The sequence below is a fragment of the Salminus brasiliensis genome, chromosome 10 (genome assembly GCF_030463535.1).
Source record: "Salminus brasiliensis chromosome 10, fSalBra1.hap2, whole genome shotgun sequence".
NCBI classification, from domain to species: Eukaryota; Metazoa; Chordata; class Actinopteri; order Characiformes; family Bryconidae; genus Salminus; species Salminus brasiliensis.
Window position 1 is genome coordinate 12,734,117 of NC_132887.1, and position 14,669 is coordinate 12,748,785.

General features: G+C 38.9%; 1 protein-coding gene across 1 annotated transcript; it reads left to right on the plus strand.

The window, feature by feature from the left end:
* The first annotated feature begins 897 nt into the window (after positions 1–897).
* On the plus strand, positions 898–13,909 carry tmx4 (thioredoxin-related transmembrane protein 4). Its single transcript, XM_072689264.1, has 8 exons — positions 898–3,078; positions 4,701–4,816; positions 7,153–7,198; positions 7,957–8,085; positions 9,271–9,316; positions 9,462–9,563; positions 10,023–10,086; positions 11,617–13,909. The coding sequence occupies exons 1-8, from the start codon at positions 2,882–2,884 to the stop codon at positions 11,859–11,861; spliced, it is 945 nt and encodes a 314-aa protein (XP_072545365.1). The 5' UTR covers positions 898–2,881; the 3' UTR covers positions 11,862–13,909.
* The last annotated feature ends 760 nt before the right edge of the window (positions 13,910–14,669 follow it).

The window sequence follows — 14,669 nt, forward strand, 5'->3', positions numbered from 1 at the left end:
GAAATGCACTTTGCAGCCATTGCACACTCACACATAGTAAATTGGGGGTGAGAACACACACTAGGAGTGGTGGGCAGCCACCTCAGCGCCCAGGGAGCGATTAGGGGTGAGGTGCTGATGTTGATGGAGGAGAAGGCGCCATTCCTTTATGTGAATATGAAGTTTAACTAAAATGCCCTAATTACAATCTTTTTCCCATTTCTGCAGCATTATTTGATCACTGTCTGTTGATGAACTTGTGGCTTCTTTCCTTGGCTAGTATGAAAATGGCGACGAGGCCATGCATTGCAATGGACAGTTGAATGTACCCAAACCAAATGGCAATGTATGTAAGCTGACCGTTTAACACTCATAGCTTATTAACACCAGTTACTATTACTGCCAAAGTGCTGGTTTGTTTGGGGGTATTTAAGGGGAAACATGCAGCAGTGTTAGCTTGCATTTAGGAGAAACTCTCATTCATTTCTATCAAACACAAATTCAGCTTAGACCCAGAGTTTCTAACACCAGTGAGTCCTACGGTACTACACATCAATTTGGGGGGCGTAACTATGCTGGTGAAACAGCAGAAGTCATATTACTGTTCTGAAAATTAAATGGGGGAAAAAAATTTATGTGGTTCACATTCTGTCTAGAGAAAGCTAAAATTCATAGCCGTCCTTGTGTTCTTGCAAGTTCCTTCCTCCAAGGTGACTTGGCTAGAAGACAGAGGTAGACAATTTGATAGATTTTGTTATTGTGATACAGAATAAGCTTTTCCTGAGCATATTGTGGATATTGTGGATGTCAGTGCTTTAAGACCACTGATCAAGTCTTTATGAAAATGCAGGTTTTATGAGGAGTGTCATTAGTTCTGTTTGACTAAGGTGCAGCATTAAAAAAAAAATTCAAATCACTGAACTAGTTTGGGCTAGGAATGAAGAGTTTAAGAGTTTTTAAAACCTGAAGTCACTAGTGCATTTATGTCTCTTTTATCTCATACTAAAATAAATATTGTAATATAATATGTTCTTACCACATCAGCCAGCCTTACTAGTAGGTTCATCCCAGGATCACAATCCATTCTAGTTTTAAGGATCACCACAGTGTTTCAGGTTTTTATGGAGCCTCTAAAGTATCAACACGGAAAAAGGGTTCAGAGACATGGTTTCTTAAATCGAGGAAACAAATTATTAAACTGAGGGAATGGTTTCTTAAATTGAGAACAAATTATTAAACTGAGGGAAGCTTTTGTTAAATCGAGAGAACAAATTGTTAAACTGAGGCAAACGTTTCTTAAATCGAGAGAACAAATTATTCAACTGAGGGAAACGTTTCTTAAATTGAGAGAACAAATTATTCAACTGAGGGAATGGTTTCTTAAATCGAGAGAACAATTTATTCAACTGAGGGAATGGTTTCTTAAATTGAGAACAAATTATTAAACTGAGGGAAACGTTTGTTAAATCGAGAGAACAAATTATTAAACTGAGGGAATGGTTTATTAAATCGAGAGAACAAATTATTAAACTGAGGGAATGGTTTCTTAAATCGAGAGAACAAATTATTAAACTGAGGGAATGGTTTCTTAAATCGAGAGAACAAATTATTAAACTGAGGGAATGGTTTCTTAAATCGAGAGAACAATTTATTCAACTGAGGGAAACGTTTGTTAAATTGAGAGAACAAATTATTCAACTGAGGGAATGGTTTCTTAAATCGAGAGAACAATTTATTCAACTGAGGGAATGGTTTCTTAAATTAAGAACAAATTATTAAACTGAGGGAAGCTTTTGTTAAATCGAGAGAACAAATTATTAAACTGAGGGAATGGTTTCTTAAATCGAGAGAATAAATTATTAAACTGAGGGAATGGTTTCTTAAATTAAGAACAAATTATTAAACTGAGGGAATGGTTTCTTAAATTAAGAACAAATTATTAAACTGAGGGAATGGTTTCTTAAATTAAGAACAAATTATTAAACTGAGGGAATGGTTTCTTATATCGAGAGAACAATTTATTCAACTGAGGGAATGGTTTCTTAAATTAAGAACAAATTATTAAACTGAGGGAATGGTTTCTTAAATTAAGAACAAATTATTAAACTGAGGGAATGGTTTCTTAAATTAAGAACAAATTATTAAACTGAGGGAAGCTTTTGTTAAATCGAGAGAACAAATTATTCAACTGAGGGAATGGTTTCTTAAATCCAGAGAACAAATTATTAAGTCATGGGAACGATTTGTGTCTCTATTACTTTTCTACTTGGGGAATACTACAGGGGCTCAGTAGGTCACTCTATCACTCCCGCTACACGGGTGATTACAATAACTTCTAAAGTCAAACCATAGAAGTTATTCAGCATTCAGTAATCCACACACTAAAAACTAAAACCTGAAACCTGAAACTTTCAAATCTTGGTTTCAAATGATACTGCCTTGTTTTGCTTGTAGACTCTGCAGCTAGCTGGCCAGCTAGTGCTAACTGAGGCCACTGCAGCAAACAACGGCGTCGTGCAGAGATCCAAAACTGTAATACACCCAAAACCGTCTGTACCCTCCCAATCCAAAACACTGAGATCTGTTAGCTACATCCTCCGATAATCACCTGAACCCTTACTGAGCTCTATTGCTAGACTAATTCGGCTAATTCGGCATAGTGCTGTTAAGTTTGCCAGCTTGGTCGCTCACTATTTTAATCTAAACGCTTAAATTAATAAAATGTGCATAAATATTTAATTATTTATTGTTCATTGCACGTGAACTACAATGATCGTACAATCGCTGCAGTTTATCTGCACCTGGCAACCCTGCAGAGGGCAGATGTTGAGCTGTGGGCGCTAATGCTTCAGTCTACCTTAAACACAGAGGAAGCGATGCGTTTCCTGCTTGCTGGCAAATCATGTGTACTGACAATATGGCGGGACAGAAATGTCCAGGGAGGTTAGAGGGTTTGAGAAATATGTTCTGGTTCTGTGTCGCCTTCGTTATTTCGACCGCACATGTCCCTAACGTCAGGGCTCAAAGCCAGAGTCGAGTAGTGACAGTCGCTGACGCCAACTGGACCCTTATTCTGGAGGGGGAGTGGATGGTAAAATTGTGAGTAGCATGTGTTGCCGTGTTTCTGAATAATGCAACGCTGCAGAGCTGTCGAAATAGGCTTTTGTTGCTTCGAGCCAACGCAGAGAGGGGATTCAGGTTGTGTGTGTGAGTGTGATCGAGTGTGTTTTATGCTTTTAGGATTTTGACCTGTCACGCCCCATTCCACGGTGCTAGTCTCTGCACTGAACGGAAGTAATGCAGCCTCGGTTCAGTATCAGCCCTTTCTGTTCGTTTTTAGCATTGGCACGTTTACTCCTCACTTGATGAGACACTGTATTCATGCAAGTGTTTTATCTCAAGCATTAAAAACCCTGCAGTTCTAAGCTTGCTGCTGTTTCAGTGCGGGTTAGTATAGCAGCAGCTCTGTAGTGTTGCTAGTGTTGCAACATGCAGCTGCTCGCCAGTCAGAGGGTTGCCATGCGTGCACAGGACCAGGACACGAGGCTCAGGCTCATTAGGGATTGCAGCGAGACTCATATCGTTGCTGTCATGCAAAAACCTCGTATATCAAAAGTAGCAACTTTATATGAGATGGAAAAACCTTATTAATCTTCAGTGGAAGTCAAAATGAAACGATTTTTATCCATTTATCACGAGATTCTGTCTGAAAATGATAAATGTCAAACAGTGAAAAACATTAAAAAATAAATCTGAGATCAAGATTTAATTATTTTAAAGTTTTTTTTATGTTTTGTAATTATTTAATTCTACACATGTCCAGCTATATACTAATTAGATTGGCTCATCTCTAAAGAAATGCAAATTTTATAAAAAATAAAAAAAAATCCGAGATCAAGATTTATGTTTTTTGTTGTTGTTGTTACTTTTTACCTTAATTCTACAAATGTCCAGCTGTACTAATCTCTAAAGAAATACACATTTTATTATTTTGCACAGGGTGTATAAAGTAGTTTAATAAGGTAAGAGCTATAAACAGTACAGTAACAAAGGCTATATGATAAGACGTAATTATGTGTAGAAAAGGTAAATGGACTGTGTTCAGTCTGTGTATATTAATTCATGTTTAGAATTAATGTTGCATCCAAATTTCCCCCAGTTCTTAAAATAAATAAATAAAAAATCTGTTGGTCGACCCGTCCTGTAAAGGGCTTGCTTACTGGTCAGCTGGCCGCCACCATTGGTAGATGTTACCTGTTAGAATGTGATGTTAAGTAACCAATATCCAGTGTTTTTTATACGTCACATGCGAACATCATATTGACGTAAAATATGTAAGGTATTGTAATTGTCATAATATTTACGTCTACACAACATATAAAGTGTAGATGTTGATTTTTAAGTCGTGGTCTGTCTTCAGTTTTTAATTCTTCAAATCGGTGTTGGAGCTTATGTCAACCCAGTGTTTGTTTTGTCTGATTTGTGACTTTGGTTTCCAACAAAAATGCAACTTTTGTACAGCATTAGGTTTTGACGGCAACCGGACTAAAATTCAATATCTTTCTAACGAGTTGAGATGTCTTTCTGACGTCAAATGAACTAACTGCCTTTAGTTATGTTGTTCAAAATTAGCTAGTTTCATTCTAACAAAACTAATATTTCACTGTATCCTGATTTATGGTTTTGCTCTGTTTTTCTTGTTTGTTGCTGCCATACAACAGCTATGCCCCATGGTGTCCAGCATGCCAGCATATACAAGCAGACTGGGAGGCTTTAGCCAGACAGAGCGACAGCCTTGGGATATCGGTTGGAAAAGTTGATGTAACACAACAACCAGGTTGGTCACTGGGTCACTTGCTTTTATTTCGAGATTGCCGAGCTGCCCATATTGCACAAATGGGTTGTGCATAAACTCCAGAGCGGTTACCTGGAATTGAGCTACGATATGTCCACAGTGTACTGTTTTAGTTACTTGGTGCCTTTCTTAAACAGTGTACACAACACTGGCCAGACACTGTTCATTGATATTTATGTGTGTGTTTGGTTGGATGTGACCGTTAACTTTCCAGAGCTTTAAACATTGTACGTGGACCTAAAGGATGAGGCAAGAAAAATGGAGGACGGTTGCCCTTTAAGAGACAGATGGACATTAATGTCACACTGCAATTTAATAAGCAAGTCAAAGCCTCACTAGTGGGTACAAATAAACTACACCTATTAAAATAGAAAGCTCAGGTCAGCTGCTTATTAAAACCAATCTTTCAAAAGGACAGCACATAACCTTGAGAAAGACTAACCTAGACAAGGGAGTGCCAGGGGAGAAGGGGAAGGACGGGACAGTTAAGGGCGGCCAGCACACACGTGCCTTTCAGCTGCAGTCCAAAAATGGATGTTTTTCTTCAGACAGAGGAATTGCACCATTCATTTGGAAAGAAATCTGAACTCTTTACAGCTGTGGGAATCCCCCATGTAACAGTGCAGAGAAATAATACAGTAGAATTACTGTTTTCATTAAAGTAAACCCTGTTTGGTTTAGAGACCAGTCTGAACTTGACCTGTGTGTGTGTGTGTGTGTGTGTGTGTGTGTGTGTGTGTGTGTGGACAATTCAGAGTGGACATGTTTCTGAAGCTCTCTTTCATCCCCTGTCTGAGAAACAGGAACGCTCCTATTGTAATCAGTGTTTCAGTCCACACCAGCTGATCTAGACACACGTCTTGCGTCCGTCAAAACATGAGCCCGTCTGGCCTGCCTTGTTTTTTTTTTTGCTTGCACTAGCATGCATGATTGAGACCCAGTCAAATCCCCACTTTCTAAACTGAATTTCCAGTAATAATATACTGAAATGGCCTAGCAGCTCATTGTGAGTAGACAATATTGGGGCTCTTATGTGAAATAAACAGCTGTAAAACTTGATTTAAATAATAATAAAGAAACATGCATATGCATGACATAGTTCACTGCACATGTGTAGGTCTAAAATATTAACTAGGAAACTAGCAAGTAGGTATTCATTCTAAGATGCCTGCCTAAGATGTATATATGTGTATTAAGAATTAAGTTTTAATGTCATCTAGAGTTCCTTATATTTAGAAGTGGTAATGGAGTCAGGAGATGGATAACTTGGAAAAAAAGGGAGTTCTAATAGTTTCATTATTCCTTGTTGTTTCTTAAATATTTTGACTTGCATTTTTTTAGGAATATTTCAAAATGTAGCAGCTTTATATGAGAATTGGTATTTCTTGCTTTTGGGCTCCCCTTACAGATGGGAACTGTAATTCTCTCTGATCCACCCCTAAAGGACACACCGTACACAAGCATTTCTGGACAAGTTGGGAGAAACAGAACAAACATCTGAAGTGAAAGCAGCAGGCAGACTGAGGTGTAGAGTAATATTACAGGATTTTACACTAACATGATTCACAGCATTAGGCAGTTCCCATATACATAGTGCAGTCAGCAGCAAGCTGAGCCCGGTGTAGCAAAGACAGAGAAGCTGTTCTCCCTATTACAAGTCAGTGGAGCATCTGCATGATTTTGAGGTAGAAATACACGATGTTTCTTTTTTGTGGCTGAAAGCAGTCAACTTCTTGCAGCAATGTTCTAACATCTAGTGCAAAACCTTCTCAAAAAGGTTGAAGCTGTCACTGTAGCAAAGGTGGGACCAGCATGAATACCCTTGATTTCAGAAGAAATGCTGGATGTGCCAGTGGAATAGAGTACACACATATTGCACATGTATGCATGCACTTAATTATACTGTTGAGTCATACAGCAGTTCACACAGGGTTCAACCCATCGTCTGGTCACTGCATTTTTAATGACACTCGAACTCCACTGCTGCAAATCAAATTTTTCTCCAGCTTGTGAGGAAAGACTTCCACAAATAGCCGCTCCTCTTCAGCACTGCCTCTCCCAGGCTGCCTGAATGAGGAGGCTCTCTGTGGAGAGCTCAGCTGCTGCAGGAAATAAGCTCCTCAGTGTAGCTCACTGCCACACAGAAATGGAGTTACTTTTCTCATATCGGAGCTCCACTATTGAAGTGATGGAAAACTCCCACACCAGGGAGGTCTGCTACCCTCTATCTCTGCTGTGCTCATTGTTTCTATGTCCCTCTCTCTCCCCCCTGTCTTTTTCTCTCCATCTCTCTCGCCCCCCTCTCCCTTTCTCTGCAGGCCTGAGTGGGCGGTTTCTGGTTACCACACTACCAACTATTTTTCAGTAAGTCACATACACATCCCTTTATGCTTCTCATATACCTTATTCCCAGGTTCATTGTTCATCTACATATATATATATATATATATATATATATATATATATATATATATATATATATATATATATATATATATATATATATATATACACCCCCTAATTAATGCATTCAGCCACTTTAGGTTGCACCCATTGCTGACACAGATGCGCGCACACACACAGCTTGTCTAGTCTCTGTATTGACAATAAAATAGAACCTCTCCAGTATTGAGCTGTGGAGCAGTAGAACTGTGTTCTCTGGAATGTTGGTGCTCCATTCAGGACCTTTGGGATGAGGTGGGGTAGTGATAATCCAACATCCTGACCTCACTAATGCTTTTTTTGCTGAATGCAATCATATCCTCACAGCAATGCTCCAAAATCTACAGTAGAGACAGTCTTTTGAATACCCTGATATTTGATTTCAGAAGAAACAGTGAAGGAGCAGGTGTCCCAAAACATATAAATGCGTATGTCCTCCTGTTTTTCACAAATGTCCAAAAGTGAAACTTGGAGTGTAAAAATATAGAAATAAAAATATGATTATATTTCATACTATTAAAACTATTTGTGATTCTGCTCGTCCAAAACCAGAGAGCACAAGCTCATAAAATGGAGCATTCAGTACTTTCCACTTTCTTTCGTCCCACTAGCTTTTCTACTGAATATGATTATACCTTATGTAAAACTCTGCGGCTGACCTCTCATCTCTTTTGCTGCAGCGCTAAAGATGGAAGTTTCAGAAGATACATGTCATCACGTACCATCGAGGATATCCAAGCATACGTTGTTCAAAAAAAGTGGGAGGCCGTGGAGCCTCTGCCAGGATGGAAATCACCATCATCTATTCTGTAATCCACTCATCTCTGTCTTTGTATTTTCTGTTAGATTTAATTGCTTTTCACACAAATAAGTACCTGAATGTAGCAAAACACTGATGCCATTCTTACTCTGTTCTTTGTAATGATAATACATTTTATTTAAATAAGACATATACAGAATAATGTGCATATTGTAGTGAGTAACGGTTAGCCCCTGTTAGTAAAACCACACAAATGTTAATATTAGGGGTGTAATAGTATGTGTATTCATCCTCAAATGTCACAGTTTGGTACATACAGTTGCACTGAGAGCCTAAGAGCGCATACTCTGCATTATGTTCACATACTTGCCAGTAAGCTATGCTTGTTACTGGAGGCTTCCACTAGAGGGCGGAGCAGGGAACACTGACCAGGTTTCCACATCGACTTTTAAAATAGTACTGATCTCTCGCCAGCTATTCTGACAAGCATAATTGGCAGTGCATGGGGGCTCCAAGTGGCTCAGCGGTCTAATGCACTGCCACTATGACCCAGAGGGTTGTGAGTTTGAATCCTGAGCTATGCTGCTTTGCCGCCAGCGGCCAGAGTCCAAGAGAACACAATTGGCTGTGCTCTCTCTGGGTGGGCAGATGATGCTCTCTTCTCTCATCACTCTTAAAGCGCTTCTGTTTATGTTGGCTATCCAGTTCAGAAATAGGGGTGGAGGCTGTGCATGTATTGGAGGAGGCATGTGTTAAGTCCTTACCCTCCAAGTGTCAGGAGCATTAATGGGTGGGTTAATTGGCAGTACCAAATTGGGAGAGACGGGCGAAACATTTGACATTAATTGTAATAGTTGTAGCTTAGCCGGGACATAGCATACACATGCAGGGATCCGCCATTTTAACGCTGCTGAGTGCCTGCACTGCCCCTGCAGTTTTGTGGAATGCACCTTGCACACACATAACATTCATTTCTGAGAATGTGCACAATCGATGTGCCAACATTTCATCTGGAACACTAAAGCTGAAAGTCTTTGGATTTGCATGGTATTGTGGGAACTGTAGTGGTTTAGGAGTACTGCTGTGGTAACTGTAGTCTGGTTTATTCTCTTGTTTGCTGTGTTTTATTTTTTCCCTATTGTACTGTTCTTTCACCAAACCATGACGTTTGTGTGCTTTCACACCTCTAGTTGAATACAATTTCTTGTTTTAATACATTTTGTTCTTCCTCCAGAATGTCAGGTATGGCTGGTCTCTTCCGGCTCTCTGTGTGGATCAGGGTATGATGCACTGTTCTGTTCAGACTAATGCTGTGTTGAGCATGAGGAATATAGTAGATATACTAGAGTTATTAGTTTCAAATGAATTCACATCTGTTTGGAGGATCATATTTATTCGAAATCTGTCTTTTCTTGTTGAATTTAGCAAATCCACACATACCTCACTGACACTCTTGGCATTCCCTCGTGGGGCTCTTACGTAATCTTCGCCATCGTCACACTGTTCATGGGACTAGTTCTCGGTCTGGTAAGTTACAAATGCCTCAGCCCAATGTACTGAGAAAACGCTGTCACTCTGTTTGAAATGATGGAGTAGGATGTCCCATCTTTTGTATGAAAGGATTTCATGCATAACATTTCCACCGGCTGTCGAGAGTGCAGCTCTAAAGGGGCTTTTGACTAGTACGCTGCATTAACGTCAGGGAGCTCAGAAACTCTACTTGACTTCTCCTTTTCTAAAATTCCAAAAGCTCTGTTAAAGGGAGAAAGGGATATGTGATGACTTGCACCATTAGGAATTATGTAATAAAGTAAAGATGTTTGGCTACCGTATTATACAACTCTCGATTGTGTAACCGTTGTCGGTTCTACCACACTTTTGAGATGTAGGTGGGTGGCATGGGCACCTCACGTACTGTAGAAAGAACTTTTGTAAGTGCACTTCAAGCACACTTTTTTTTTTTTCTTTTTTTTGCATTTCCATCAGATGCTGGTGTTGATAGCTGACTGCATTTGTCCATCCAGGCCAAAGCGAAATGAGGAGAAACCTGGTAAGAAGATGAAAGTAACTTGGTATTCTCTCTATATAATAATATTGTAGTGTACCCTTTTGTCAACAAACTATTTTCTACTCAAAATTCAAAGTGAAATATGATGTTACGCCACCTGATTCTATTGAAAATTGAAAATCTTTTAATTCTACCAAATTCTGTTTCTAGAAAGCTCTACAAAGACGCTTAACATACTGCACAGTAAGTTATGGCGCTGTGTTCTGGTTGTGCAGCTGTCATGCAAACTGTGTGCCAAATTAATCATAACTAACAGGCAGTCTCTGGTGAGCTCATTTGTTAAATGTTAGTGTGGTCAAATGGTTAAAATATTAAATTGTGATTTTGTCTCTTTATTCATTTTAAAAACAGTGCAGTTTGTATAAGCTATGCAAGTGGACAAAACTTAATGTATGTATTATCATAAGTTCAACATGATGCCTAATATCTATATTGTATTCATATTACAACCAATTACTCATACATTATCAGGGCATAGGTTCATATTCCAACTAGTAACCATATACACTGATTAGCCATCTCATTAGCACCACTGACAGGTGGAGTGAATAACATTTGATTATCTGGTTCCAAAGCAGCAAGTGAACAGTCAGTTCTTGAAGGTGATGTGTTATAAGCAGGAAAAATGGGGATCTGAGCTACTCTGACAAGGGCCAAAGTTTAATGGTTGGACGACAGAACATCAGAACATCTTCAAAACATCAGGCAGATCTTAAGGGTGTTGCCGGAATGCAGTGGTCAGTACCAACCAAAAGTGATCCAAGAAAGGACAACCGGTGAACCGGCAACAAGGTCACTGGCATCTAATGCTCATTGATACGATCCATGGAGGCCTCACCTCACAACTTACAACTTACGTCTTGGGGCCAGATACCACAGGACACCTTCAGAGATCTTGTGCAGTCAATCAATTCACTCAATGGTCAGATCTGTTGTGGCAGCACAAGGGGGACCTACTCCATATTAGGCAGGTGGTACTGATGTTATGGCTGTTCGATCTGTGTATGTCCTATATATAGAGGTTGAAGTCCCCCATTAACTTTGCTCTCGTTGATGCATCTTGTGGGTTCTTATTACAGTGGAGGCTGAAGACTGATGAAAATGATATAAAACACACAACCAAACAATAGACCTTACCGAATTCCACTTTATACTAAAAGTCTTGAATAGATCCATATACATTCCTCCTGTTACTGATTGTTGACGGTTTTGAGCTTAGTTAAGTTAGGTATTTCATTCAAAATACATTTATCTTGGTAGCTGTAAAACCTACCATGTTTAGATGCTTAGATCAAGTAATTTAGGTAATATATCTACTGTAGAAATCCATTTGTCTGCTACTGGACATTCCTAGAACATATGAATAAATGTACCCGGTGCAGAGTTTCAAGTATTGCAAAAATAACTAGGAATACATCCTATGCCTATTTTCTTTATGCTTGTATGAAACCCTAAGCTTAATTTTTTTGTAAATGGGCTGCACAGAAACTGTATCCTTTTCTGCATCCTCAGTTGTGTACACAAAAGATGAAGGCTCAGAGGATGAAGTGGACGACACCGTGACTGAGGAGAAGCGCATGTCTGACCTGGACAACGAGAGTGAGCGGGTATCTGGTGAAGACTCTACAGATGAGGAGGGAGGTTCCATCACAGAGGTTGCACCTGGCAGCATTGACCAGCCTCAGGTGGAGGGGACAGCAGACAGCTCAGTGAGGAAGAGGAAACCTCAGGGGCCTAACAGTCCAGAGGAGACATAACCTCTCAACACACGCTACCAGTCTACAATGTAGTTTAAACCAAAATCGGGAACTCCTGCATCTACAGGGCGAAGCTAAATGCCCTGCTGTAAGTGCAAACTGCGCATTTTCTCTTTTATGCTTTGTTTAGTCGATATACAGTATTGCCTACGTTTTCTCCAGCCCATCCCAGTCTCTTTCACCCTCTCTTCAAGCTCTGCTTATGGAAACTGCAGTATTGTTTGTGTGTATTAGGAAAAATCTTGAAACTACTTGTATTTGTAAACAGAATTAGTTGCCAAGGATTTATCACCAAGCAGGTGACTTAAATGACTTTTTCTGTTCAAAAGAAGAAGAGTATTTTTCAGAAGAACCAAAAATCTGGTTAAACATTGTATGTTGAATGTTTTGGATGTACGTTTGATTAATGCTAAGTGGAATATTTTTGTTTACACAGTTGTTTATTACAATAATGCCTCCATTTTTCCATTATAATTAAGAACTTCTTTTCAAATGCATGCTTAAGACATTCCAGAGGCGAGGACCGCAACATCATGTGGAGCCACGGTAACTGTGTTCAAATCAGACTGAAGGTGTCTGATGTACATGGTGGTGAGGGAACTCTAAATGTGTGGACAATCACTGTTATGCACACATTGTCAGAGAGTTTTATTTATGTGAAGGTCTCAGAAGTCCATCATTTTAATATTTCCTTATCTGCAGAATAGAACATACAGCTCTGGGAAAAAAAATGAAGAGACTACTTAATGTTTTCTCTTAAATTTGCATCTCTACATGTATGGCAGACATTTTATTCCAGGCATTTCATCAAACAAAGCTGAGTTACCTGAATTTGCAAACTATGAATGACATGAAGTAACCCAACAGCAATGTGAAAGACTAGTGGAGAGCCTGCAAGTACATAAAAGCTGTGATTGGCAGTCAAGGTTATTTCACCATAGTGATTTTTGAATGCTCAAATTTCAAATATTAGTACTGTGTTTAAATTAAAATAATAACTAGCAGTTGTCATTTCTACAAATAAAAATAGCAATTTTGGAATTGGAATTTAGGGGAAATGTCCATGGTTTATGAAGTACAGCGCAAATGTTAATTTCTCTAAATACATTGCCTACAAATAGTAAAACCAGAGAAACTGATCATGTAGGGTGGTTCATTTTTTCCAGAGCTGTACATATGTTTATAAAGGTTCAGTCCGTTTCCCTGTAGTTCCTTGTAATGGAGCCCAGTGGGAAAGTGCTTGAGCTCTGTTTCGCTCTATTATTATTTAAAATATAGGTTTTTAAGATCAGGAGGAAACATGCAGAGGAAAACATGAGAAAATGACTGTCTTTAGTAATTGACCGTATGCTACCGATGCAACAGAGATATATTACATAGAAAAACGCTGATCCAACATTTCCAGCCTACACCAACGCTCTGGTATTGGTATTTGGCTTTATACTGTTCTAGAGTAAGGAAAAAGAATAGATGAACTGTTCATTGAGATCATGCGTTGGCACATTGATGTTAGGATAATTTTTGCTTAATAATCAGGTTGTTAGGATTCCTGAGTTAATTTGAGGCAAAGCTACAGAACGCTATCACTGTTTCTGTGTGCAGGTGTGTGTATTTATTTTAGAACCTAAAGTTTATTACTTTGGCATGGTATTATTTTTGCATTATCCTTCCCCTCCATGCCCATTTTAGATGATTTCTATATAGACGTATTAAGACAAATGAATTTTACAGTAAAGAAAGCGGATCTGTGTTTGTATTAGGTAGCATATTCCTTATTTGCAGTAACTACATTCAGACCCCTGGACCTTCTGGAGGCCTGTAGGTTTTTATTGAATTGTTTATGCAATATGGAGTGAAGATAGGACTATCATGAGTATATGAGATGTTTTATACTGTTGAGCGACTGTTTGAAATGTGGAGTATGTACCTTATCAAGTATGTTTGTTGTGTTTTGTGTGTCTGTTTTCACATTTATATACTATATCAAAATTTGTATTGACTTCATTGTATTGTCAAATCATCTGCAAATTAAATTAAGGCCAATGCAACATTTTGTGAGCCAATTTGTGTGCACTCTTTTTTTTTAATCTTGATTAAACTACGTTTAAGGCACATTGATGGCCATTAGGTCATTTTACTAGATAAAATAAAAAACTGAGCTACTGTACAAATACAATTGTATGAAACAGTCTGATTCCTGAGTTTCCATGGATTTCTTTGTTACGTACAGTGTCCTACTCTGAACTCCGGTATCGTGTAGGATCAAGAGATGAGAGGAGCCCAGCAATGCTGTTATATAAAGCTGCAGAGGAGGATATATAGAGAGGAGGATCCAAACGGCCAGGAATATTAACAGCCTACAACCTACACAGTAGTGTGATGCAGGATTTGTGCTCAGAGGGAAATCTTTGCAAGTGTGAAAATACAGTATATGCCAGTTATGCTAGAGCCAAGGAATACTATAACACTACTACTCATTTAATCATGCATTCAGTCACACATGATGGGAAGACTTCTTCAGAATGTTCTTTTTAATAGGGTCTATGTCCAGAACAGAGCAAAGCCGCAGGGTTTTTTTTTTTCTAGGGCATTGATTTGTTTTTTCACTCAGTGTGGGCTGCTCAGCATATTTGTGAATGTCTTACAAGGCAAAAGCCCCTTTAGCTATTTCAGGGGGAACTGGGCCCTGGGTAGATAAACATTTGTTGTAAAACTCTTGAAAAGTTAACTTTGCTGAGTTAATTATTTATAGGCGATCCAGTGATCCCTGTGAAATGCTGCAGAGGGGGCAAAGCAGCAGATTAGGGG

Bases quoted from the DNA above. Each gene is read 5' to 3' on its own strand.
- tmx4 (XM_072689264.1), top strand. From the start codon at position 2,882: ATGTGTACTGACAATATGGCGGGACAGAAATGTCCAGGGAGGTTAGAG. The intron at 4,817-7,152 runs GTTGGTCACTGG...CTTTCTCTGCAG, and splicing joins TGATGTAACACAACAACCAG to GCCTGAGTGGGCGGTTTCTG. The intron at 7,199-7,956 runs GTAAGTCACATA...CTTTTGCTGCAG, and splicing joins ACACTACCAACTATTTTTCA to CGCTAAAGATGGAAGTTTCA.